The 23,294-nt window shown below is 43.7% G+C and overlaps 3 protein-coding genes and 1 pseudogene across 3 annotated transcripts in view; 2 read left to right on the top strand and 2 right to left on the bottom strand.

Moving 5' to 3' along the window:
• Positions 1-1,367, bottom strand: part of ZNF75A (zinc finger protein 75a) — a 10,010-nt gene extending 8,643 nt beyond the window's left edge. The window contains exon 1 of the mRNA XM_012805719.2: positions 1,345-1,367. The gene's annotated coding sequence lies outside the window, so the exon portion shown is untranslated. The remainder of the gene's footprint in view (positions 1-1,344) is intronic.
• Positions 1,368-4,061: 2,694 nt separating this feature from the next.
• On the top strand, positions 4,062-7,615 carry TIGD7 (tigger transposable element derived 7). The gene has a single exon (XM_003790824.3). The coding sequence runs from the start codon at positions 5,822-5,824 to the stop codon at positions 7,472-7,474; it is 1,653 nt and encodes a 550-aa protein (XP_003790872.1). The 5' UTR covers positions 4,062-5,821; the 3' UTR covers positions 7,475-7,615.
• A 2,445-nt stretch (positions 7,616-10,060) lies between these two features.
• LOC111725607 lies at positions 10,061-10,351 on the top strand (annotated as a pseudogene).
• A 5,475-nt stretch (positions 10,352-15,826) lies between these two features.
• ZNF263 (zinc finger protein 263) overlaps positions 15,827-23,294 on the bottom strand; it is an 11,348-nt gene continuing 3,880 nt past the window's right edge. Inside the window, exons 4-7 of the mRNA XM_012805860.2 lie at positions 22,891-22,964; positions 22,481-22,607; positions 18,708-18,824; positions 15,827-17,941 (exon numbers count right to left, since the gene is read on the bottom strand). Of these exons, the coding sequence (XP_012661314.1) occupies positions 16,773-17,941; positions 18,708-18,824; positions 22,481-22,607; positions 22,891-22,964 (1,487 nt within the window). The 3' untranslated portion in view covers positions 15,827-16,772. The remainder of the gene's footprint in view (positions 17,942-18,707; positions 18,825-22,480; positions 22,608-22,890; positions 22,965-23,294) is intronic.

The raw sequence follows: 23,294 nt of genomic DNA, 5'->3' as shown, positions 1-23,294 counted from the left end.
TACTTTCCTTTCCACAGAACAAATACTGGTAGGAGACCTGAGACAGTAAGATCAAAGTAGGAAGGGGATATGTTCCAAGATGTCTGAAAGATGTCTAAAACCTCAAATAGCACTGAACCACAAATATACTGTTTTTTCCATGTACACATACTTACAATAAAGCTTAATTTATAAATTAGGCATAGTAAGATTAACTACAATAATAAAACAAAAAATTACAACATTATACTGGAAAGTTATTTAAAATTTATGAATTATTTCTGGAATTTTGCATTAAAATTTTTGACAGTGGTTGACCGTGGATAACTGAAATAACTGGTATAGGGACAATTACAGAAGAAAGGTAATTATTGGAAAAGTAGCCTATTCTCATAAAGTGTCTCTCAATTAAGCAACTAAATGCTCATCATTCTTCTTTGCAAGATATGCAAAATGCACTATGCAGATGGTTTATGCAAAATTTGTTTACTTGACCTGAGAAAACATTACAGCTCTTTGTTTACAAAACATCAAGTCTTCTAAGGGAGAGAATGGGAGTTGGTAATGATTAAGGTGACACTCCTGACTTTATTTCTTCAGTCATTTAGACCTTAAGTGGAGGTGAGGAAAGGCCTGTGTGCCTGTCCTTGAGGTGAGCCAGGAACAGGACCAAAATTCTACCCAGGATGCCACCAGTATTCAAAGAAATGGGTGGCTCTTTGCTGTCTATCCCAGCCCCGAAAACACTTCCTATGTTTTCGTAGCTCCAGAGACCACTACTCCTGAGGCTGACCTGTTCTGTCCTCCTCCAGTAAACATGACCAAGAAAACGCCAGCGGGAGCAAGAACTTTCTCCCTGCGCAACCGTAGACATTGCCTCCAGCCCCCACTCGGATTCGCCACAGTCTTTGTCTGCTACGAGGCATGCCGGTGGGCCGGGGCAAGCGTGCAGTAACCAAGTGAGCTTCAGTAGCCGCCCAATGTTGTGGCAGCGAGAATGGCTTCCGGAGTCTGATGGCGGCCCCGCATCAGGATCGAGCCATGCAGCCTGGAAAAGCCACTGCCGCCGCCTACGAAAAACGGTTGCCTACCCCCGAGCTACTACCGCTCGGGAGATTCCGGAGCCGAAGCCGAAGGGAAAACACCTAGGTTACCTCGGACAGATATCAGGTTCTGTGGAAGCCCCGGCTTTCTCAGGCCGCCCCCGCCGCTCTGAGGAGCGCACCTATCCGCCCTGCGCCACCCAGAGGCAGGCGCGGCCAGACCCGGGGCCGCCAAGCGTTCGAGGCTTAGGCCTTTGCACCACAGGAGTCCCTACAACCTCCCTCTGCCTCGACTGGACAGTAGTACCCCGACCCTCCACACCTCAGTCCTGGAGAGGAACACAAGCGCTGACCGGAAGAGGAAGTGACGTGTTTCCGAGCGCTCGCGCAGCCGCACCCCGGCGATGCTCGCCCTTAGGCCAGGAAGCTGCACCCGGCTGCGGCGGCGGTAGCCTGCGTTTTCGTGGTTCAGTCTGTGGGGAACCCACCGCCAGCCTGACTCAGTCCTGGTGGCTAGGAAGAGTTAATGCTACCGAGTCTTCGAGCCCGCCAAAGCCTAGAGGGCCCTGCTTCGGCTCTTCGGGTGGGTGTCTCCGTCTCGTGTCCCCACTGTGGGAGGCGTCGCTAGTCCACATCTTTCCTGCCTAGCTTTCGGGCAGCTGGCCAGCGGCGTCTGATCACCGGGAGCCTCGCCCGGTAAGGGTCGCCTCCCCACTGCGCGCGCTGCTCTCGGCCCTCCTACGGCCCAAGTCGGCCGGGCTTGCGCTACTGTCTCTGGGTTCGTCGCAGCCTCCTCGAGGAAGATGCACTTTGGTTCCCGTCAGGCCATTCCTTACATCAAGGAATAACGGCCCCTGAGGGTTTTGCACAGTTTTTCTGGGTCTCGTGGCACATTTCTCATAACTGTTATATTTATATTTTTCTTGTGTTTTTAACCCGTGAAATAGGTTCCTTTTATATTGCTTCTTGACAGAGTAATTGAGACCTAAGAAGTGACTTAGTCACACAGTTTACCAGTGACGGCTGCTAAACTGGAGTAGGTGTCTTGTCATTATCCTGCTTTTTCCACTAAGCTATGCTTCCGTGGAAGATGAGAATCTTGTTTTCATCTGTATGTCATGAAGTGTCTGGCGTAGTTACTTGTGTAAGATAAAAATTCGATAAGTATTCATCGAATCATATTTATAAGAATTTGAGTATTTGGGGTTATCAGTGATCTCCATGTTTGTTATCAGTTTCTTTGTAATGTTAGCCTGTACCAGCCAAGGGATTTTTTTTAAGTCTACTAAGACATCTTTGTCCTTAGGCTATCTAATAAAAGGACTGAGGCAATCTCATGAATATCAGTAACACTAGGTAGTAGTAAGACATCAGCTGAACACTGTGAGAACTCTAAGGAAATAAAAGTTGATTTTCAGTTGGGGAAAGTTATAAAAGACTTTGAGGAATTTTGCCCAAAGCAGGGAGTAGAGGTACATTCCAGGTAGTTGTAAGGGCAAAGCAAAAGCTTGAAAGCTGGAGAAATCTGTAGTATGTTTTAACTGAATTGATCTACAATTAGAGGAAGAGTTTAAAAAATTAGAAAATAAATTTATGTGGACCTTATACTGGAGTCCTTTGGGAATGAGAAGATTGTATTTAAGAAAGTAAATCTTAAAGCATCATTTGAAGGTTTTTGACAGCTTTTTTCTAGGGTAGTTCAGCTTGGATAAGTTTAAGGTGAGAATGAAGATGAGAAGCCATTACCAAGCAATTTATGCTATTTTTGCTTTTGGATAGATGGTATTATACTCCTCCAAAGTATAGATCTTGATCCTTGTTAAGTGAGAGAAAGAGGTTAAACAAACAATAATAATGAACATCTGCCTAAGTCACATAAATATGTTTCAAAGTGGGTTCATTAAAATCCGGATTTCCTGGCTGGGCACCTGTGGCTTAAGTGGCTAAGGCGCCAGCCACATACACCTGAGCTGGGTTCGAATCCAGCCCAGGCCCCCCCAAACAGCAATAACGGCTGCAACCAAAAAATAGTCGGGCATTGTGGCAGGTGCCTGTAGTCCCAGCTACTTGGGAGGTGGAGTCAGGGGACTCATTTGAGCCCAGGAGTTGGAGGTTGCTGTGAGTTGTGATGGCACAGCACTCTACCTAGGGGGACAGCTTGACGCTCTGTCTCAAAAAAAAAAAATCAGGATTTCCTTAGAATCTCAGGTTGAGAATTTCTTTAAAAGTAATTATTGTTCCCAGCTTCTCACAACTAATGGATAGTAATGTGCTTATCATTGAAATTCTTTAGTTTCTGAAGTTCTGGGTCAAAAAAAAAAAAAAGACATTCTCATCACCTGGCCCAATGCTGAATACAGAATTTATTAAGTTGAATAAATGAAGTCCTACCAGCAGTGCCCTTGGGTATAACAGGCAGACCTAATTCATAACATAGGTAGAAAGTTGGTTGAAGGGAGAAGAAAGTGGGAAAAGATAGCCTGTAGAAAAAAGAAGAGGAAGCAATGTACAAATTGTGAATGGTGAATGAGGGCCACTAATGATTTTTATTGTGTGAGGCTTGGTGCCAAAGTTGTGTATCCTTTCTGTGGAGTACATGAAAGTTCCCCAGTCTTTCCTTTTGATTTCACCTCCCCCTATCTGGGTACTATTTTTGAAATGATGAATGTACAGCTGAGAAACAATGAAAGCAAATACAGTGAGTTAATTCTGGGACAGCCACACACTGCCACAATAGACTGAGAATTTGGGGTTTTTTTGAGACAGAGTCTCACTATGTTGCCCTCAGTAGAGTGCTGTGGTGTCACAGCTCACAGCAACCTGCAACTCTTGGGCTTAAGCAATTCTCTTGCCTCAGCCTCCCAAATAGCTAGGACTACAGGCTCCTGCCACAACGCTCGGCTGTTTTTCTTGTTGCAGTTGTCATCGTTGCTTAGCTGGCCTGGGCTGGGTTTGAACCCACCAGCCTTGGTGTATGTGGCCGGCACCGTAACCACTGTGCTACAGGCACCGAGCCTGGACTGAGTATTTTTGCTGGGTGACCAGTCAGAGTTTATGGTGCTGCTATTGGCCTAAAAATACTCTTTTTTTCTGCTGTTTTCATTCATGATAGTTACTTTTAATAATTGCCTTAGTTATAACTTGCTCTTTTAGAAAGTTACTTGATCTTAGCCTGTCACTGGCTCCACACCTTAATTCTAGCATATTCTTTCATGTTCCTCTCAGTGCTCTATAACCTAAAGTGGCATTTCTTGCAGCAAATTTTAGAGGAAAACCAATAGTCTGACTCTTCTGGGGTTCCTAGATGAGAGACTAGACAGAATTTTATGTAGGTGGGGAATTAATGAGGCTATCAGCCTTTGCCCAAAAGGAGAGGAAGAATAACTGAGGTACCATCATTTTCCTCATTTCTCTGACATACTTTTCTTTCTTCATAGCACCTGGAATGGATAAAAGTGGCAGTTTTTGTTTCTTCCCATGAGGTTGTATATCTGGAATAAGAACCATGAAACTAACCTAGACTAGGACATTTCTAAGGACCTGGAATGGCTTTGGGCAGCACCAGGAGGACCTGAAAGGAATATTTGAGGGCACAGAGCTACAGAAGAGTTTTCCAACAGAAGGATACATGGAAAACAATTGATCAGAAACATCAGTAGAGAAATTGTTTAGATTTCTTCAGGCTGTGGAAAAGTTGAGTCTTGGCTCATATTAAGTAAAATATACACCAAAGAGAAATCAAAGTTCAAACATGAAAAGTATGTTACTTTAAACTGTGGTAAAATATTGTAGAACTTTGGGGCTCATCTCTAAGAATTGCCATGATTTTGAAACTTGATAATATCTCAAATGGAGAATAGTTTCGGTGGAAAATAACATTTGAGAATACGTGAAATGTATGGAAGAAAGATGATCTAAGAGTGGAAAAGTGCCACTACCAAACAGATATTTATATACTTAGAAATTACCTTAACAAATACAAGAGACACTCAAGTTAAAGCTCAGTCTTTGAGAATGCTATATTGAATGCAGTAAAAGTTGGATTTCTTTCATATTTGCAACAAAAACTACTAACTTTCTTCTCCACGTCAAGATTCTATATGACTGTTCCTGAATTCTACCTCTCCGGACATCCCAATTCAGTGTACTTATAGCTTGGGATCTTTATCCAAGTAGATAAACTGCTACCCAGTGAACAAATACTACGTACAGAGCAATATGAGTACCATTTTCTTTTTCTCTCAGTGAGGTGAAATTAGGTCTTTTTGGAAGCAGAGAAAGCATACAACATCTCTGCTACACAGGATTACTCTGTCATTGTCTTTAAGTCTTTTACATTCCCTTTTTTTTAAAGCATCACTTTTTATTGAGACTATTACTCCTACCTTGGACTGTTCTTGTGGGCACATCTTGTTCGATGCTTCTTCTCTTCATTTTGTATCTTTTCTTGTATGATGTTAGGGAAAGTATGCAAGTATCTCTATCATTCTTGACTGGGGCTGCTGTCAAGGGAGAGGGGAAGGAGCAGGGTAGAGGTTCCAAAAACTGATCATTCATGTCTTTCAGTGGCAACAGCCAGATAGAACTTTGGTGATGGCAGCTTTCAGAGTACATAAGATCTTTAAATGTAGACTTGCTCTTCAATCATGATAATCCTTTTCAACCCATTACCTCCAGTACAAATGCCTGTGCCTTCTGGGACTTTGTGATAGTTTTGGGGGGTTTTTTAAAACATTTTTTCCAGTTCAGTAAGGCTTTTTCCTTTGTTTTCTCTTGCTGGTTGTTGAAAATCATTCAGTATGAATAAAAGAGGTAAATATACAACACTGAATTTGGAGGAGAAAATGAAGGTTCTAAGTAGGATTGAAGCTGGACGATCACTTAAAAGTGTAATGGATGAATTTGGAATCAGTAAATCAACATTTTATGACATTAAGAAAAACAAGAAATTAATTTTGGACTTTGTACTGAAGCAGGACATGCCATTAGTAGGGGCTGAGAAGAGAAAGAGGACAACAGGAGCCAAATATGGTGATGTAGATGATGCAGTCTACATGTGGTACCAACAGAAATGTTCAGCTGGTGTCCCTGTTAGAGGTGTGGAGCTTCAGGCAGCTGCAGAGAGATTCGCACAATGTTTTGGGCGAACAGACTTCAAAGCAAGTACTGGTTGGCTTTTTAGATTTCGAAATAGGCATGCAATTGGGAACCGAAAAGTATGTGGGGAACAGGTCCTAAGTTCAGCTTCTGAAAATGTTGAGCCATTTCGACAAAAACTGTCCATGATAATCAAAAAAGAGAAACTGCATCTGGCTCAGCTATATAGTGGGGATGAGACTGACCTCTTTTGGAAGTCAATGCCGGAAAATTCTGAGGCTAGTAGAAAAGATATTTGCCTTCCAGGAAGGAAAATAAACAAAGAACAGTTGTCTGCCCTTTTATGTGCAAATGCAGATGGAACTCATAAGTTAAAATCAATCATTATTGGAAAATCAAAGATGCCCAAAAATGTGAAAGAGGACACAAGTACATTACCAGTGATATATAAACCTAGTAAAGATGTTTGGTTCACTAGAGAATTGTTTTCAGAATGGTTTTTTCAAAACTTTGTTCCAGAGGTCCGGCATTTTCAACTTAATGTTCTAAGGTATCATGAAGAGGATGTCAGGGCATTGTTACTTCTGGACAATTCCCCAGCTCACCCTTCCCCTGAATCACTAACTAGTGAAGATGGTCGGATAAAATGCATGTTTTTTCCCCGTAACACTTCAACCTTGATTCAACCAATGAATCAAGGTGTGATCTTGAGCTGCAAAAGGCTTTATAGGTGGAAGCAACTTGAAGAGAGTCTCGTAATTTTTGAAGAAAGTGATGATGAGCAAGATAAAGGAGAAAAAGGAGTTTCCAAAATTAAAATCTACAATATAAAAAGTGCAGTTTTTAACTGGGCAAAAAGCTGGGATGAAGTAAAACAAAAAACCATAGCAAATGCATGGGAAAATCTTCTTTACAAAAAGGAAACTGAATATGATCTTCAAGGTCTAGAAGACAGGGATTATAGAGAAATTCTTGGAAAATGTGGAGAGTTGGAAACCAAGCTGGATGATGATAGGGTGTGGTTAAATGGAGATGATAAAGAAATGAGGTGTCACCCAGAAACACAAGGTAGGATTACAAAGGAAGTTGCTGAAAAAGGAAGAGGAGCTGAGAAGCAGACTGCTGAATTTAAATTATCTGCTGTACGAGAGAATTTGGAGTACCTTCTTGACTTTGTTGATGCCACACCTGAATTTCAAAGGTTCCATTTCACACTGAAAGAGATGCAACAAGAAATAGTCAAGAAACAATTTCAGAATAGAATCCATTCTAGAATTGGTAGCTTTTGGAAACCTAAGCCTCATTATATTAAGGATTCCTTCAATGGGCCTTCAACTTCTGGTTCTAGTAATTAGATTTTGTGTTTAGAGAGGGATTTCTGCAGTTGTATGATAATATATGATAATAGGCCTGTTGTGAACTGTCATATCATTTGACATTATTGCATATCAATGCCCATTTATGTATTGGTTATAAAATACACAGTTTGAAAATAATAAATTTGTGTTTCTTTAAATTTATTCTTAATTGTGTTTCATTAATTCATTTTTTTTATTTAAGACAAGGATCTGAATGAGAAAATATTTCCTAGATTATCTAAGGTGAAATACCTGTGAGAAAAGCATAAGTGTAAATTCCCTCTTAATGTAGTCGCATCATGTAACAAATAAGCTGTGTGCTGACTAGTTCTAGTTGACTTTAAGAAAGTAAAGAGAGATTACGTTTTCAATTTCATGGTTGGACACTCTGCTTTCTTTACTCTTTTATTACCTATTGCTTCTTTTTTCTTTTTTCTTTTTTTTTTTGAGACAGAGCCCCCTGTGTAGAGTGCTGTGGCATCACAGCTCCCAGCAACCTCCAACTCCTGGGTTCAAGTGAGTCTCCTGCCTCAGCCTCCCAAGAAGCTGGGACCACAGGCGCCCTCCACAACGCCCAGCTATTTTTTGGTTGTAGCCGTCATTGTTGTTTGGCGAGCTCGGGCTGGTTTCGAACCCACCAGCTCAGGTGTATGTGGCTGGCGCCTTAAGCCGCTTGAGCCACAGGCACCGAGCCCTTATTTTCTTATTGTTGAAGTAATATATGGTGATTATAGAAGATATATATAAAAAAGATCAAGATAAAAAGCACCCAATTCTATTGACCAGTGATATCCTTTCAATACTTCAGTGTATTATCATATATTTTTAAAATAGGCATATTACATTGTTAATAAAACTTTATATCTTACTGTCTTAACATATGTTATGGTTTGTATTAATAAATTATCATTTTTTGAGTACATAGGATTGTATACATGTGCTTAGTCTTCATAATAACCTCCCCTATTTTTAAATAGATAAGGAAACAAAGAGTTTAAGTTAACTTGACAAAGGTCACATAAGCTAATGAGTAGCAAAGATAAAATTTAAATTCTATTTAATGCCAGAGCTTAGACTTTTGACCATTATGCTCCGCTGTTTGAGAATTTCTGTCATGTCATAAAAATCTCTTCAAAATCTCAAAGAGGATATACCACATCAGTTGAACCATTCTCTTATTGAACAAATATTTGTTTCCTAGTTTTCAAAGTAAATAATATGGTGAACACCTTTTTGCAGAAAGTTCAAATGATTACCTTAGGGTAGGTTATTAGAAATTAAACTACCAGGTCAAAGAGAGTGAACTTTAAAAAAAATGTTTTTGATACACACTGCTGAACTATTTTCACATTCCTACCATTGAAAGTATCTCCCAGTGCACCAATACCCCGCATTGAATATATTTTTTTTCAAGACAGAGCCTCAAGCTATCCCCCTGGGTAGAGTGCCATGGCATCACAGCTCATAGCAACCTCCAACTCCTGGGCTCAAGCAAGTCTCCTGCCTCAGCCTCCCAAGTAGCTAGGACTACAGGCGCCTGCCACAATGCCTGGCCAGTTTTGGGTTGCAGCCATCATTGTTGTTTGGCAGGCCCAGGCTGGGGATTCGAACCCGCCACCTTAGGTGTATGTGGCTGGCACCTTAGCCGCTTGAGCCACAGGCGCCGAGCCCACATTGAATATTATTATGTTATTACTTTTTGCCAATTTTATAACCAAGAGAATGGCTATTTCCCATTTTAGTATCAGGTGTCAGGTAAGCATTTAAATTGATACTTGCAAATAACAAGTTTTGAACACCAGGAACAGAAGCTCATGCCTGTAATCCTAACACTCTGGGATGCTGAGGTGGAAGGATCACTTGCGCTCAGGAGACCAATCTGAGCAAGACCAAACCCCTATCTCTACTAAAAACAGAAAAAATTGGCCAGGCACGGTGGTTCTCACCTATAATCCTAGCACTCTGGGTGGATTGCTTGAGTTCATGAGTTCGAAACCAGCCTGAGCAAAAGCAAGACCCCCATCTCTACTAAAAATAGAAAAACTGAGGCAAGAGGATTGCTGAGTTGGAGGTTGCTGTGAGCTATGACTGTACGGCACTCTATCCAGGGTGACAGCTTGAGACTCTGTCAAAAAAAGAAAAAAGAAAAGAAAAGAAAGGGAGGGAGAGAAAGAAAGGAAAAGAGAAAACTTAGCCAGTCATTGTGGTGGGCGCCTGTTGGCCCAGCTTCTGGGGAGACAGGGGCATCAGAGGTTGTTGTGGGCTAGGCTGAGCAATACCACAGCACTCTAGCCTGAGCAACAGAATGAGACTCTGTCTCAAATAAAAACAAAAAACCAAGCTGTGTTAGTATAATTAGTTCTTACTGGCTTTTAATGTGTTCTTTCTCATATATTTCAGTTTTTTTAGGTACGTATATTCTATTCCATTGGTCAATACTAGGCAACTAAAATATAAAATTAGTGATTAAATGTACTACTTGTGTTTACTCTTCCTCTAGTATCTTATCATTTCAATCACAGATTGATTTTTATTTAGATAAAAGGCAAATGCCCACTTTCCATTTCCAAAAATGTATAAGCTAGCTTTGTGCAGCAGCAGTATCACAGTCAGTGAGGTTTATCTGAGGTGAGATTATTGCTAATTGAAAACTTTTTCCTCCCCAGCTACTCCGGGGGCTGAGGCAAGAGAATCACCTAAGCCCAAGAGTTGGAGGTTGCTATGAACCTGTGTGACACCACAGCACTCTACTGAGGACAATAAAGTGAGACTCTGTCTCTACAAAAAAAAAAAAAAAAGAAATCTTTTTCCAATACCCCACCATGTCAACTTGCAATATAGTTAGCACTGGCAATTTTTGAAGGACTGTACGGAAACTGGTTAAGAAAAAAATGTACAAGCTATTGTTACCTATTCTTCCGAGTCAACTTAAGCATAAAATTTATTCATGCCTCTCCCAGACACTAGCTACCTCCGAGAATTTATTCTTAATTTAGGTAAAATTAATTCAGGAAGAATTTACATTTAAAATGTTTTTTCTCCATTCAGGCTATAAATGTAGTTTTAACAGACTCCTATGTTGTTACTGTGAGTGGAATCCTTTTTTATTATCTTGCAATTAGTTATTGCTGATTTTTTACCTTGTAAATGAATTCAGTAGTCATTTCTTTTTCATCCTTATTATCCAGAATGTGTAGAAAAAAGTTGCCATCAGGCACCCTGTTTACATAACATTTAGGCTTGTTTTATGCTCCCTTTTATTCAGTCTGCAGCCTAATGGAAGCTGGGAGTCCTTTAACATAAAGCTGCTTGAATTTTTTTGTTTTTTCTGATCTGTCCAGAAGGACAGCTGGGAGTGAGAACAGAATAATACAATTGTAATTATCCCTAGCTTGCTGTTTGGACTCCTTTAAGAGAGACCTTTCCAGCCTGGGGCAGAATGGATCCTGGAAGAAGTTGATGGGAATATGAGGTGAGGACAGCGGACAGCTGTCTAGTTCCTTTTAGTTTGGATCTTTACATTAAACCTCTTTTTTTTTTGAGGCAGAGTCTCACTATGTTACTCTAGGTAGAGTGCTGTGGTGTCACAGCTCACAGTAGGCTGCAACTCTGGCTTAAGCAGTTCTCTTGCCTCAGCCTCCTGAGTAGCTGGGACTCCAGGGCGCATGCCACAACACCTGGCTATTTTTTGGTTGCAGCTGTCATTGTTGTTTAGCAGGCCTGAGCCAGGTTCGAACCTGCCAGCCTCGGTGTATGTGGCTGGCACCCTCCTCATTGAGCTACAGGTGTGGAGCCTGTATTTATTTTTGAGACAGAGTCTCACTCTGTCACCCTTGGTAGAGTGCCCCAGCATCGTAGTTCACAGCAACCTCAAACTCTTGGGCTCAAGTGATCTTCGTGTTTTTCATTTTTAGTAGAGAAAGGGTCTCACTCTTGCCAGGCTAGTCTCGAGCTGGTGAGCTCAAGCAATCCACCTGCCTCAGCTTCCCAGAGTATTAGGATTACAGGCGTAACGTACTGCACCCAGCCTTCTTTATTCTTTTATAAATGGTGATAGATTCCCAGAATGAATGACCAAGAGTCACACCATTTTCAAAAGTTCTGATTGTTTCTGGAAATTTCCTATTACTCTTCCCTGTACTGGACAATAATGGAGGTGTTGCAGATTATGACCTGAATAACTATAGCAACAAACCACCACTGGATACGTTAGGGCCAAGCTAGAGTATAGACAGGACTTTCCCAGGGTAGCAAGAGAAGTATCTGAGAGGATTATGTGTGATGTTTGAGGTAGGCTTTAAATTTCCGGGACCATGGGCGGCGCCTGTGTCTCAGTGAGTAGGGTGCCAGCCCCACATACTGAGGAAACCCGCCCCGGTCAAACTGCAACAAAAAATAGCCGAGCGGGGGTGGTGCCTGTGGCTCAAGGAGTAGGGTGCTGGCCCCATATGCTGGAGGTGGTGGGTTCAAACCCAGCCCCAGCCAAAAACCACACACACACACACACAGCTGGGCGTTGTGACAAGCACCTATAGTCCCAGCTACGCGGGAGGTTGAGAATCACCTAAGCCCAAGAGCTGGGGGTTGCTGTGAGCCATGATGCCACAGCACTCTATCGTGACAAAGTGAGACTTTATCTCTTAAAAAAAAATTTTTTTTTTTCTGGTATCATTAGCACACACAGTCTCTGCAGTGTGTGCCTGCATATCCCTGGGGAAACTGCAAGGTCCCAGGATGGTTGCCTTTGGGGTTCTGGTACAGAAGAACAGGAAAGACAAGTCGGCCAGAATTTCAGTCACCTTAGTGGATGTCCTCCGATTTTAGACTGGTCTGGGCCCACATAACGTCCAAAAGGATTTACCTCTACCCTTGTGTCTTCCCGACTGTCCCCCTTCACTGCCCACTTCCTGGTCCAGGCTTCATCATGCATCTCAACTACACCTTTTGATCTCCCTGTCCTTGTCTCCTAATCCCTTTTCCACCCTGTACCAGGGTGAGGGAACTAAAAGAGGACCCTCGCCTACTTAAGAACCTGCGTAGGCCTCCCTCTGCTTTTAAGAATAGACCTGCCTTTTGAGGGTATCCGCTCCACCCACTTGACCCCTCATCGGCTCTGGGCCTGTGACTGTACAGCATACAGCAAAGGCAGATGCGTCACTTGCTCTCCCCTCAGGGGCGGGGCGAGCAGCCCCTGTGGCTGTGGGTCTGGCCCTGCAGGGAGTACTGCTTGCTATGACTTTACAGTGCCTGGCAGGCCAGAGAAGGGAGAGGAGGGCTGTATGGCCTCTGCAGCCCCGGGGACCAGCCCTCCTCCTTGGGTGTTTGAGCCAAAGGGGAATGGAAGGCTGGGCTGCAAGGGGACCACAGATGCGTTTAGGAAGACGGGGAGAGGAATGGTCTGGAATCACTTCTGAGGATTCGAACTTCTCCAAGAACCCAGGCAACTCACTGTCGTTCAGGCTGCTGGGGCAAGATCCCCAAACTTAAGATGGACTCCCTCCTGGAAGGCCCGGCAGGTGGGGTGAAGGGACACCTTCAAGGGCAGCTTCATCTTGTAAGTGAGGTACTGACACCTGCATTCAGAGGAGTTTTCCTGCCGAGGAGATGTGAGGATGGAGGGCAAACAATTCCTCCTTAGGTCCAAAACCCCACCCCTGGATTTCAGATAGATACTTTTAGCATTTTTCTTTCCCAGACCTTTTTGCCTGGAGAACTATTACTCTCTCCTTGGAGCAAGTTTGGATGTTTGTGACCCACTAGATTTCTGACTGAATCTTTTGAGACATTCAAGGTGTCTCTGACAAATTGAGCGCATTAATTGGAAAATATCAGAATTTTTTTATGGTCTGACCATTTTTCATCAACCATTTTGTCACTGTTGAATTTACCTAGATCCTTCCCATTGTCTCCTACCTTTCTCCTAATCAGGAGATATTAGCTATACTTAGTAAAAATTAGATAATCAGAAGTATCAATCTCCCTTTCAAGAATGGAAATCAGCTTTTTGGGGGGGTTCCCTAAAGAGAAGTGTTCTCTGTCATCCGGGCTGGAGTACAGAGACCTGATCATAGGCTCACTGCAGCCTCAACCCCCTGGGCTCAAGGGATCCTCCCACCTCACCCTCTCCAGTAGGTGGGACAAGCTTGGGCCACTCTGCCTGGCTAATTGTTTTTTCTTTCTATTTTTTGTAGAGACTGAGTCTCACTATGTTGCCCAGGCTGAACTCAAACTCCTGACCTCAAGAAACCTTCTACCTCAGCTTCTCAAAGTGCTGGTTATTACAGGTATGAGCCACCACACCCATCTAGAAGTCAGTTTTTAACTGAAGTGTTTGAAAGCTAGATTGAAGGATAGTAAAGACTAAAAGAAAATGCTTCAAATAAATAAAAATGCATTTTGCTTTAATTCATCTCGTTATTCCTGAGCTTCTGACACCCAAAGAAAAGTTAGTAAGTCTAGTACTAAAAAATTTGCTGGTTGGTTTTCTTGTAACTCACAGTGATACCCTTTAGTGGACTTTGTTATTGTTATTTCAAGCATTTGTGAAACATTTATAAAAATTCTAAGTCTTAAAGCAGTGGTGGTGCTGCTTTCCAAAATTTTATCAGTTGATATTGTAATGATTATACAGTAAACTCTTCTTAAAAAGGTGCTGAGCCTGAAACTTCAAATTTGAGATTATGATGTCGAGGCCCATAAATTCTTTCATTACTGCAGTAAAAATCCTTAAAGTAACTTCTGATGGGTTTTTCTAAAAAGAAAGAAAACAATTCAGTGTTTAAATACTCCTTGTAGTCTTTTTCACCTCTGGTTTTGTTCTCATTGTTCCCCAACCTCCATAGTGTTTTTATTTTTAGTTTGACTCTGCCAGGCCTTTTCATATTGCTTAAATGTGGCCAGAAACCTTTCTGCTGGTCCCGAGTGCTACATGAGGTATGGCTATTGCTCAGTGTCAGTTTATACCTCTCAAGTCTCCTTTGTACCCATTTGGACTTAGGCGCCAAGAGGTCTTTATTGTCTCAGGGTTAGTCTCCCTTTGACATAGAAGCCAGTTGAACTGTTTTGGCTTCTTTTACAAGAGGACTAATAAGTAAAAGAATGTAAAAAGCTCTAATTTGCCCGTCCCTTGCAGTGTCCTCATGGGTGCCTTCAGTAAAGGACTCAGTCATACTTGCTCTTTGAAATATGACAAGGGTAGAAGTTATCAATCCTATATGAGACTGCCCCAATATTCTCACCAGTGTAGTCTTTACATTGACCTCAGTACTAGGTGCTTAGAACAAAATCTTTCTGCTAATATTAATGTATGTCTGCATTTGGTAGTGTACTTTCTACATGCCAGGCAAGGTGCTTTGAGAACTTGTGGCATAAAACCGGGGTGAGCTTCTGGGTCAGTCCAGGTAAAGGTGTATAAGTCTTGGGAGTTAGGGTGGAAAGGGATAGTGAATAAGGTGTCTTTTAGATCTAGGACTGTAAAATGTGTGGTGGAAGGAGGAATAGTGAAGAGGGGCATAGGGGTTTGGGACCAGGGGAATTATATGAACAGTGGCCTTGTTGACTACTCGGAAGATTTTGGACTAGTCTAAAGGAGCTCTCAGGTTAGGAGACTGTTAGGATAGCAGTGTTGCATGGAGAGGAGGTGTGTCAGAGAATGTGGTTTATTAGTAAATGATTAATAAGTGGTTGAATTAATACCCCTTTATAGCATGGAATTTAAGGGGATATTGAGGTCAGTTGGCGAGATGTGAAGGATTGGAAAGGGTAACCATAAACAGGTTGACGGTTTAGAGTGATCAAGGGTGTAGGGATATCCCAAACTCTAGGATTGACCTCACATAAAGCATCTGGGAGGGACATCTGTATAGACAGGGAAGGGGCCTTAGAGGAGAGTAACAAAAGTGAAGGGAGTTAAGAGGTATCATCAGTTTTGGGTGATGGGTATAAGGTAAAAGTGGCTTTGAGTCTAGGTAGTAGGTCTTGGCCAAGCAGGGAAGTGTGACACTTAGAAATTACTAGGAAAGAATAGGAGAACGTCAGGTGTTCTGACAGCTATCCTACATGCACTATTTTGTGTGTTAGTCTCATTACGACAGGCTGAGAACAGTTATACATGTGAAGTTTGCTAGCAACAGAGAATACTTTTCAGAGACCCTACAGTATCACCCCAAGCAACCATTCAGCTTGACCCTTTGTTTCCATGTGGCAGTCCCAGCCAGGAGCCTGCCAGGCCACACCCTGCTGTAGCCTGTCTGCTGCTACCTTTTCAAAACCTTCCTGACCAGCCAAAGAGAAAGCAGGCCCTCTAACCAAGGCAGAGATGAGACAGATCAACACTGGGGTCAAAGGTCCTTAATGAAGATTCACACATTCACATTTCCTGAAAATATTTATTAACCATCTAAACACATTTCCAATAGGGAAGGACACGATCCCTAATTTCCCTAGGGTCCACGTTTTCAAAGACCTTCACAGGGAAGTCCATCTTTCACAGAACCCATTTGTTCCCCTGGAGTCAGGAGTAGGACTCCAAACTTGTTCATCTTTTTTTTGACACAAGTAGGGGAAAGACTCAATCTCTGCAAAGAGTAAACTAAATCAACACTCATTTCCTCTGCCAGTATCAGGAGCTGATGGGCAAATTACACTTTATTATTTCCCTTAGGTCTCTGGTTCCTTTTTAGTCTGAGGTCACATTTGGACACATGAGCTGCCAACAGGCAGCCCTGCAGGTCATTAAGGGGCATGTGGTAGCTGGATCTGAACTGCCCATGACTACTACCCAGCCAGGGCCTTCAAGACAGCTGCAACTCAAAACCATTCTTTTGTTGACCTCCAGTGGGATTTCCCAGGAGACTTGGCCCCTCTTCTTTGGTCTTAGGGGCCCCAGGAGTCCAAATGCTCCTGCTGAGTATCCCAAATGAGGAAGAATTAACAGAAAGATCACATGGATACCCAAAGTTGTGGAGATTAACATTGGACATAGTAAGGCACCCAAATCACACCTTAGCTAAATATACCTGGAGAGTACATGTGCACCTTAGGACAGGATGGACCTAAGAGTCAATTCTGACCTCGCAGGTCACTGCAAAGACCTTACTAGTGCAGATAGAATGCTTGTTTAGTTTCATGCAAATCCTTTGATGCCTCTGCACCTCTCTCACAATGAACTGCCATTTCCTTCTTTATATTATTACCTGACAAATGCAGAGGTCATTTGGTCAGCTGGGCAAGGAATCTCAGCTCTGACCCTCTGATTATGCCACCTTATTTGGGGCAAAGAGGAGTCCCATTGTTTCTAACCGGTGTGAGTTCTCTGATGACTCATAAGACGTGAACTCCGAGAGAAGCTTTCTCCACATTCAGAACATTTATAAGGTCTCTCTCCTGTGTGGGTTCTTAGGTGACGAATCCGATTGGAGCTGTGTGAGAAACTGTCTCCACACTCATGACAGGTATAGGGTTTTTCTCCTGTGTGAATTCTCTGGTGCCTGATTAAGTTGGATCTATGAGAAAAGTTTTCCCCACAAAGGGTACATTTATATGGTTTCTCTCCTGTGTGGGTTCTCTGATGTCTGGTGAGGTGCATGCCCTGTCGAAAGCTTTTCCCACAAGTCAAACACTCAAAGACTTTCTTCTCTGTCTTGTGGACTCTGTGGTTTGTAAAAAAGGGGGCACTATCATTCATGGCTTCCCCACATTCAGAGAAGGAGTAAAGTCTCTCTTTCTCATGAGTTCTTTCATGAATGACAAGGTGTGAACTCCGAGAGAAACTTTTCCCACACTCAGGACACTTATAGGGTCTTTCTCCGGTATGAATTCTCTGGTGGCGAAGAAGGTTGGAACTGTGAGCAAAGATTTCCCCACACTCAGGGCATTTGTAGGGCTTCTCGCCTGTATGTGTTCTCTGGTGCCTATGGAGGTTGGAGTTGCAAGAGAAGCTTTTTCCACATATGTTACACTGATAGGGCTTCTCGCCTGTGTGGGTCCGCTGGTGACGAGTAAGATGAGTATTCTGACTAAAGCATTTTCCACATTCGAGGCACTTATGGGCCTCTTCTCCCAGGTGTGCTCTGTGTAATGACAGAAAGTGTGGGTTCCCACCAAAGATTTCACCACACTCTACCCCCATATACAGTCTTTCTGTTGCATGTATTTTCTGGTGCCTAATTAGATTCGAGTTGTTAGAGAAATTTTTGCCACACAAGGGACACAAATGGAGTTTCTTTGGCTGTAGTTCCCTTGGTCGCCCCAGTTCCCTGTAATTGGTGGCTCCTATTAAAGGCTGCTCCAAGTGACCCTCTGGGGGAGGCTCCCAATTCCCTTCCGCCCTGTCATGAGGTCTTCCCTGATCAGGACTCCAGGGCACCTCCCCTCCAGCCTGGAGAGGGAGCAGTGACTGAGGGTGGGTATTCTCAGGAGAAACAGACTGACTGTTTTCTTCTAGGTTCTCAAATTTCTCTTTCCCTGGTGGAGGAAGAGGAAGACAGAGGGGAAGCGGGGGGAGGAGAGAGAGAGAGATTCCCTATATTATTTCTGCAGTGGAGAAAAGAAAACCTCACATCTGCTACTGCCTATCAAGTCAAAGGCCAGAAGGGCTAGTTCTTCCCCAATGTCCCTTCCTTTACCTATACACAAGCTACTCTAACAAGACATTGGATAAAGGCTGGGCACAGTGGCTCACACCTGTAATCCTAGTACTCTGGGAGGCCAAGGCAGGTGGACTGCCTGAGCTCATGGGTTCAAGACCAGCCTGGGCAAGAATGAGACCCCCCTTTCTAAAAATAGCCGGGGACTGTGGCAGATACCTATAGTCCCAGCTATGTGGGAGACTGAGGCAAAGAGGATCACTTGAGCCCAAGAGTTTGGGGTTGCTGTGAGCTATAATACCGTAGCACTCTACCAAGGGTCACAAAGTGAGAATCTGTCTCAAAAAAAAGATACATTGGATAAAGGGTAGGGCCACTACTCAAGGAAACAGAGCTCAGACCAGTTTTGGAATTCTCCCTTCAAATAGAGCCTTACCCTTTAAGAATAGGTGGGATGGAACAGGGCTAAGGCTAAGGTGGGACAAGTGAGCTGGCAGAGTGAGTGCCTCCGTAAAGGTTGTCCCCTGACTTCCTCACTTGCCTCTCTGAGATGGAGATGGGGCAGTGGTGCTGGGTTAACCTACACCTAAACCGTCAAACACAGCATTCCTAGTTAGGGCAGGCTGTTCATCTTCATTTCTTACCTTGAGCTGGGCTTCTGAGACTCAGACCCTCCTTGCAACTCTGGACATTGGCATCCCATGGCTTTCTTTCTTGTTCTACCTGGGTGGTTGGGATCTCCTGACGGGGAATGTGAGATTCTGTTTACAATGAAAGAAACAGATTTTTGTATCACCACTTTCCTATACCAAGCAAGAGAAACAAAGAAATAGTCTTCTTTGCCCTCAGAAGGTAGATATAGAATGCCCAATAGATCTGACAACAAGTACTTGGAATATACTGTGAACTGTTCCATGTGGTTCCTCTGGAGAAAGAAATTATAAGAGGGAAGGCTTTAACTTTTTTTTTCTTTTTATAAGTTCATAATATTGGGGACCTTTTACAGTGAGAGTATACAGTTTTATAATTAAAGAACAATAAAATGAACATGATCAGATTGGTCAGTTCCTCAAAGAATCAGTTTAATATCATAAATGAGGCTTGGCACCTGTGGCTCAAGTGGCTAAGGCGCCAGCCACATACACCTAAGGTGGTGGGTTCAAATCCAGCCCAGACCCGCCAAAACAACAATGACGGCTGCAACCAAAAAATAGCCAGGCGTTGTGGTGGGTGCCTGTGGTCCCAGCTACTTGGGAGACTGAGGCAGGAGACTCCCTTGAGCCCAGAAGTTGGAGGTTGCTGTGAGCTGTGATGCCACAGCACTCTACCCAGGGGGGATAGCTTGAGGCTCTGTCTCAAAAAATAATAAATAATAAATGAACCTGACTCTTACATATAAATATAAAACTAAATTCGAATGGGCAACTGCAAAGAGAAAATAATATGATGGACAATCAGAAATGGATCTAGGGCTCTAAGACGACCATGAGATTTAAAACCCTTAAGTGCCAGCTCAGCACCCATAGCTTAGCACTTAGGGCACCAGCCACATAAACCGGGACTGGTGAGTTCGAACCTGGCCCGGGCCTGCTAAACAACAACAACAACAACAACAAAAAAAAGCCAGGCGTTGTGGTGGACACCCATAGTCCCAGTTACTTGGGAGGCTGAGGCAAGAGAATCACTTAAGCCCAAGAGTTTGAGGTTGCTATGAGCTGTGACGCCACAGCACTCTACCAAGGATGACATAGTAAAACTGTCTCAAAAAAAAAAAAACAACAAAAAACCCTTAAATGCCATTTCCATGCTATGCTAAAAAGAAAAACACGACTACTAGATATGGACTCAAACAAATGTTCTTCAAATAAACTATGATCTGATCTTCTCTTCCTATTTAGTACTCACTGATAGTTAGGTTCAACTTTGGGCATCAAAGCAGTTGAAAAGTAAGATGGAGGGTGGCGCCTGTGGCTCAGTGGGTAGGGCGATGGCCCCATATACTGAGGGTGGCAGGTTCAAGCCCGGCCCCAGCCAAACTGCAACAAAAAAATAGCCAAGTGTTGTGGCGGGCACCTATAGTCCCAGCTATTCGGGACGCTGAGGCAAGAGAATTGCCTAAGCCCAGGAGTTGGAGGTTGATGTGAGCTGTGTGATGCCACAGCACTCTACTGAGGGCCATAAAGTGGACCCTGCCTCTACAGAAATAAATAAATAAATAAAATAAAGAAAAGAAAAAAGTAAGATGGGGCTCAGCACCTATGGCTCAAGCAGCTATGGCGCCAGCCACATACACCTGAGCTGGCAGGTTTGAATCCACCCGGGCCCACCAAACAACAATGTTGGCTACAACCAAAAAATAGCCAGGCATTATGGCGGGTGCCTGCAGTCCCAGCTCCTCGGGAGGTGGAGGCAGGAGACTTGCTTGAGCCCAGGAGTTGGAGGTTGCTGTGAGCTGTGATGCCATGGCACTCTACCCAGGGCAACAGGTTGAGGTTCTGTCTCAAAAAAAAAAGAAAGAAAGATGGAAACCAGCAGAGTGGTGTGCAACTAGTCCCAGTTATTTGGGTGGGGCTGGGGGGGAGGCCTGGCACAGAGGCTCGTGCCTGTAATGCTAGCACTCTGCAGAGGCAGAGGCAGACTGCTTGAGCTTAGAAGTTTGAGGCCAGCCTGAACAAGAGGGAGATCCAGTCTCTACTAAAAATAGAAAAACTAGGGTGGGGTGCAGTGACTCATGCCTATAATCCCAGCACTCTGGGAGGCCGAGGTAGGGAGATTGCCTGAACTCAGGAGTTTAAGACCAGCCTGAGCTAGAGGGAAACCTCCACCTCTAAAAACAGCTGGGTATTGTGGTAGGCGCCTGTAATCCCAGCTGCTTGGGAGGCTGAGGCAAGAGAATTGCTTGAGCCCAGGAGTCTGAAGTTGCTGTGAGATATGACACCATGGTACTCTACTGGGGACTACAAAGTGAGACTCTGTCTCAAAAAAAAAAAAAGAAAAGAAAAGAAAAGAAAAACTAGCTTAAAGTGGTGGTGCACACCTGTGGTCCTAGCTACTCAGGAGGCTGAGTCCGGAGGATCTCTTGAACCCAAGTGTTTGATGTTGCTGTGACCTATGATGACACCATGGCACTCTACCCACGGTGATGGAGTGACTCTGTCCCAAAAAATAAAAATTAAAAACTAAAAACTGGTATGAAAAACCTAAAGACAGTCCCAATGAAGGAAAAAAAAAAACCCAGCAGTAATCTCTTTTGCAGAATTAGTACAAATCAGTTATAGCTTTGATTTTCTTTACACAAACCTGAAAAAGTACAGTGTCTTTCCACTAATGTTTCAATATAGCTATAATTGTAATGTGCACAGTCTTATTTTCTGTTGTCTTTTAAGACCTACCCCAAATTTTTATTGAGGCTCGGCGCCTGTGGCTCAAGTGGCTAAGGCGCTACCCACGTACACCTGAGCTGGTGGGTTCATACCCAGCCCGGGCCTGCCAAACAACAATGATGGCTGCAACCAAAAAATAGCCGGGCATTGCAGTGGGCGCCTGTGGTCCCAGCTACGTGGGAGGCAGAGGCAGGAGACTCGCTTGAGCCCAGGAGTTGGAGGTTGCTATGAGCTGTGATGCCATGGCACTCTACCCAGGGGAACAGCTTGAGGTTCTGTCTCAAAAAAAAAAAAAAAAATTATTGAAAGAATTTTCATACATAGAGAAAAGGTGAGGGAAATCTAGCTCTCAGTTTGTTATATTTCATAGGCGTCATTTTAAATCTCTGCAGTGGGCAGCATTTGTGGCTCAGTGGGTAGGGCGCTGGCCCCATATACCAAGGGTGGTGAGTTCGAACCCAGCCCCAGCCAAACTGCAACAAAAAAAAGCCGGGCATTGTGGCAGGCACCTGTGGTCTCAGTAACTCGGGAGGCTGAGGCAAGAGAATCTCCTAAGCCTAGGAGTTGGAGGTTGCTGTGAGCTGTGACGCCACAGCACTCTACCAAGAGCAATAAAGTGAGACTCTGCCTCTAAAAAAAAAAATTAAATCTCTGCAACACATAAATGCATTGTAATTTATGATTTAGACTGTTTTAGATATATACATTGTTTCCAATTTCCCTAAGACCATCTGCCTTTCCTGAATTTTTATAGAATGTGTAAACTCTTCAGCTGGAATGTTGATGCCAGTGCCCCTGAAATTTTTGTCTTGGGAGAAGGACCTAGAAATACAGGAAACATAAGAGAGCACAGAAGAATAAGCATTTCAAAATGCAAGGGCTCAAGTCCAAGCCTGCCTATAAGTGTGCCAATGCTGTCACTTGGTAGATGCAGAGGACTTTAGACAAAGGGAGATCTCCTGAGGCGTCTGTACATGATGCAGGACCCTGGTCAGAAATGGTTCAGTCATCATCCCTGGAAAAGAAGTCCTTACCCAATGAGTCCACATTCTCATAACTCTCCTGCACCGTGTCCCTGGAGAGGGCCCTCTTACTAGGATCCTGATGCCCCCATTCCTCCTGGGAGATGTACACTGCCACGTCCTCTATGCTCTCAGGCAACTGCAACAGCACAAGATCTCCTTTAGCCCCTGATACATCAAGAACAATTCAAGCAAAGTCATGGGTTAATGGGCAAAACCCAGGGGTACCAAGGACATATGATAGGGAAGAAGGGTGTCAGGCCTAGGAGCAAGGGGTGGAGGAGGAAAAGATGGTTGGGGAGATGCCTGTGTTGAGAAGAACATATCCTCCAAGTGGCAGAAGGGCCCCCCACCCATCCAAAAAGAACACTAAAGGAAGAAAGAAGGGTTCTGGGGGGAGACAATGGAAGCTTCCACTTCACCTGGGGCCCAGTCATTTCCTTGTCTTCTATGTTCCCTTCAGGAGGAAAGAGAGAAAGCCAGGGAGCAGATAATGCTGAAGGTGATAGAAATCATAATGAGAATGGCATTTCTAATTCTTGGCAACCCAAGGATTATTACCTTGAAATATCCATTCCCCAACACCCAGTCTCTGCTTTTAAGACTGAATAATAAAAAAAAGCAACAGAGGCAAAATAAAGTGATATCAAAAATGACAGGTCAGGGGTTCAGCGCCTATAGCTCAACTGACTAAGGCGCCAGCCACGTACACCTAAGGTGGCGGGTTCGAATCCCCAGCCCGCACCCGCCAAACAACAATGACGGCTGCAACCAAAAAATAGCCGGGCGTTGTGGCGGGCGCCTGTGGTCCCAGCTACTTGGGAGG

This window comes from Otolemur garnettii, unplaced genomic scaffold (genome assembly GCF_000181295.1).
Source record: "Otolemur garnettii isolate 467f Iridium unplaced genomic scaffold, OtoGar3 scaffold00044, whole genome shotgun sequence".
NCBI classification, from domain to species: Eukaryota; Metazoa; Chordata; class Mammalia; order Primates; family Galagidae; genus Otolemur; species Otolemur garnettii.
The sequence above is the reverse complement of the archived record's forward strand: the minus strand, read 5'-3'. Positions and strand labels throughout refer to the sequence as shown.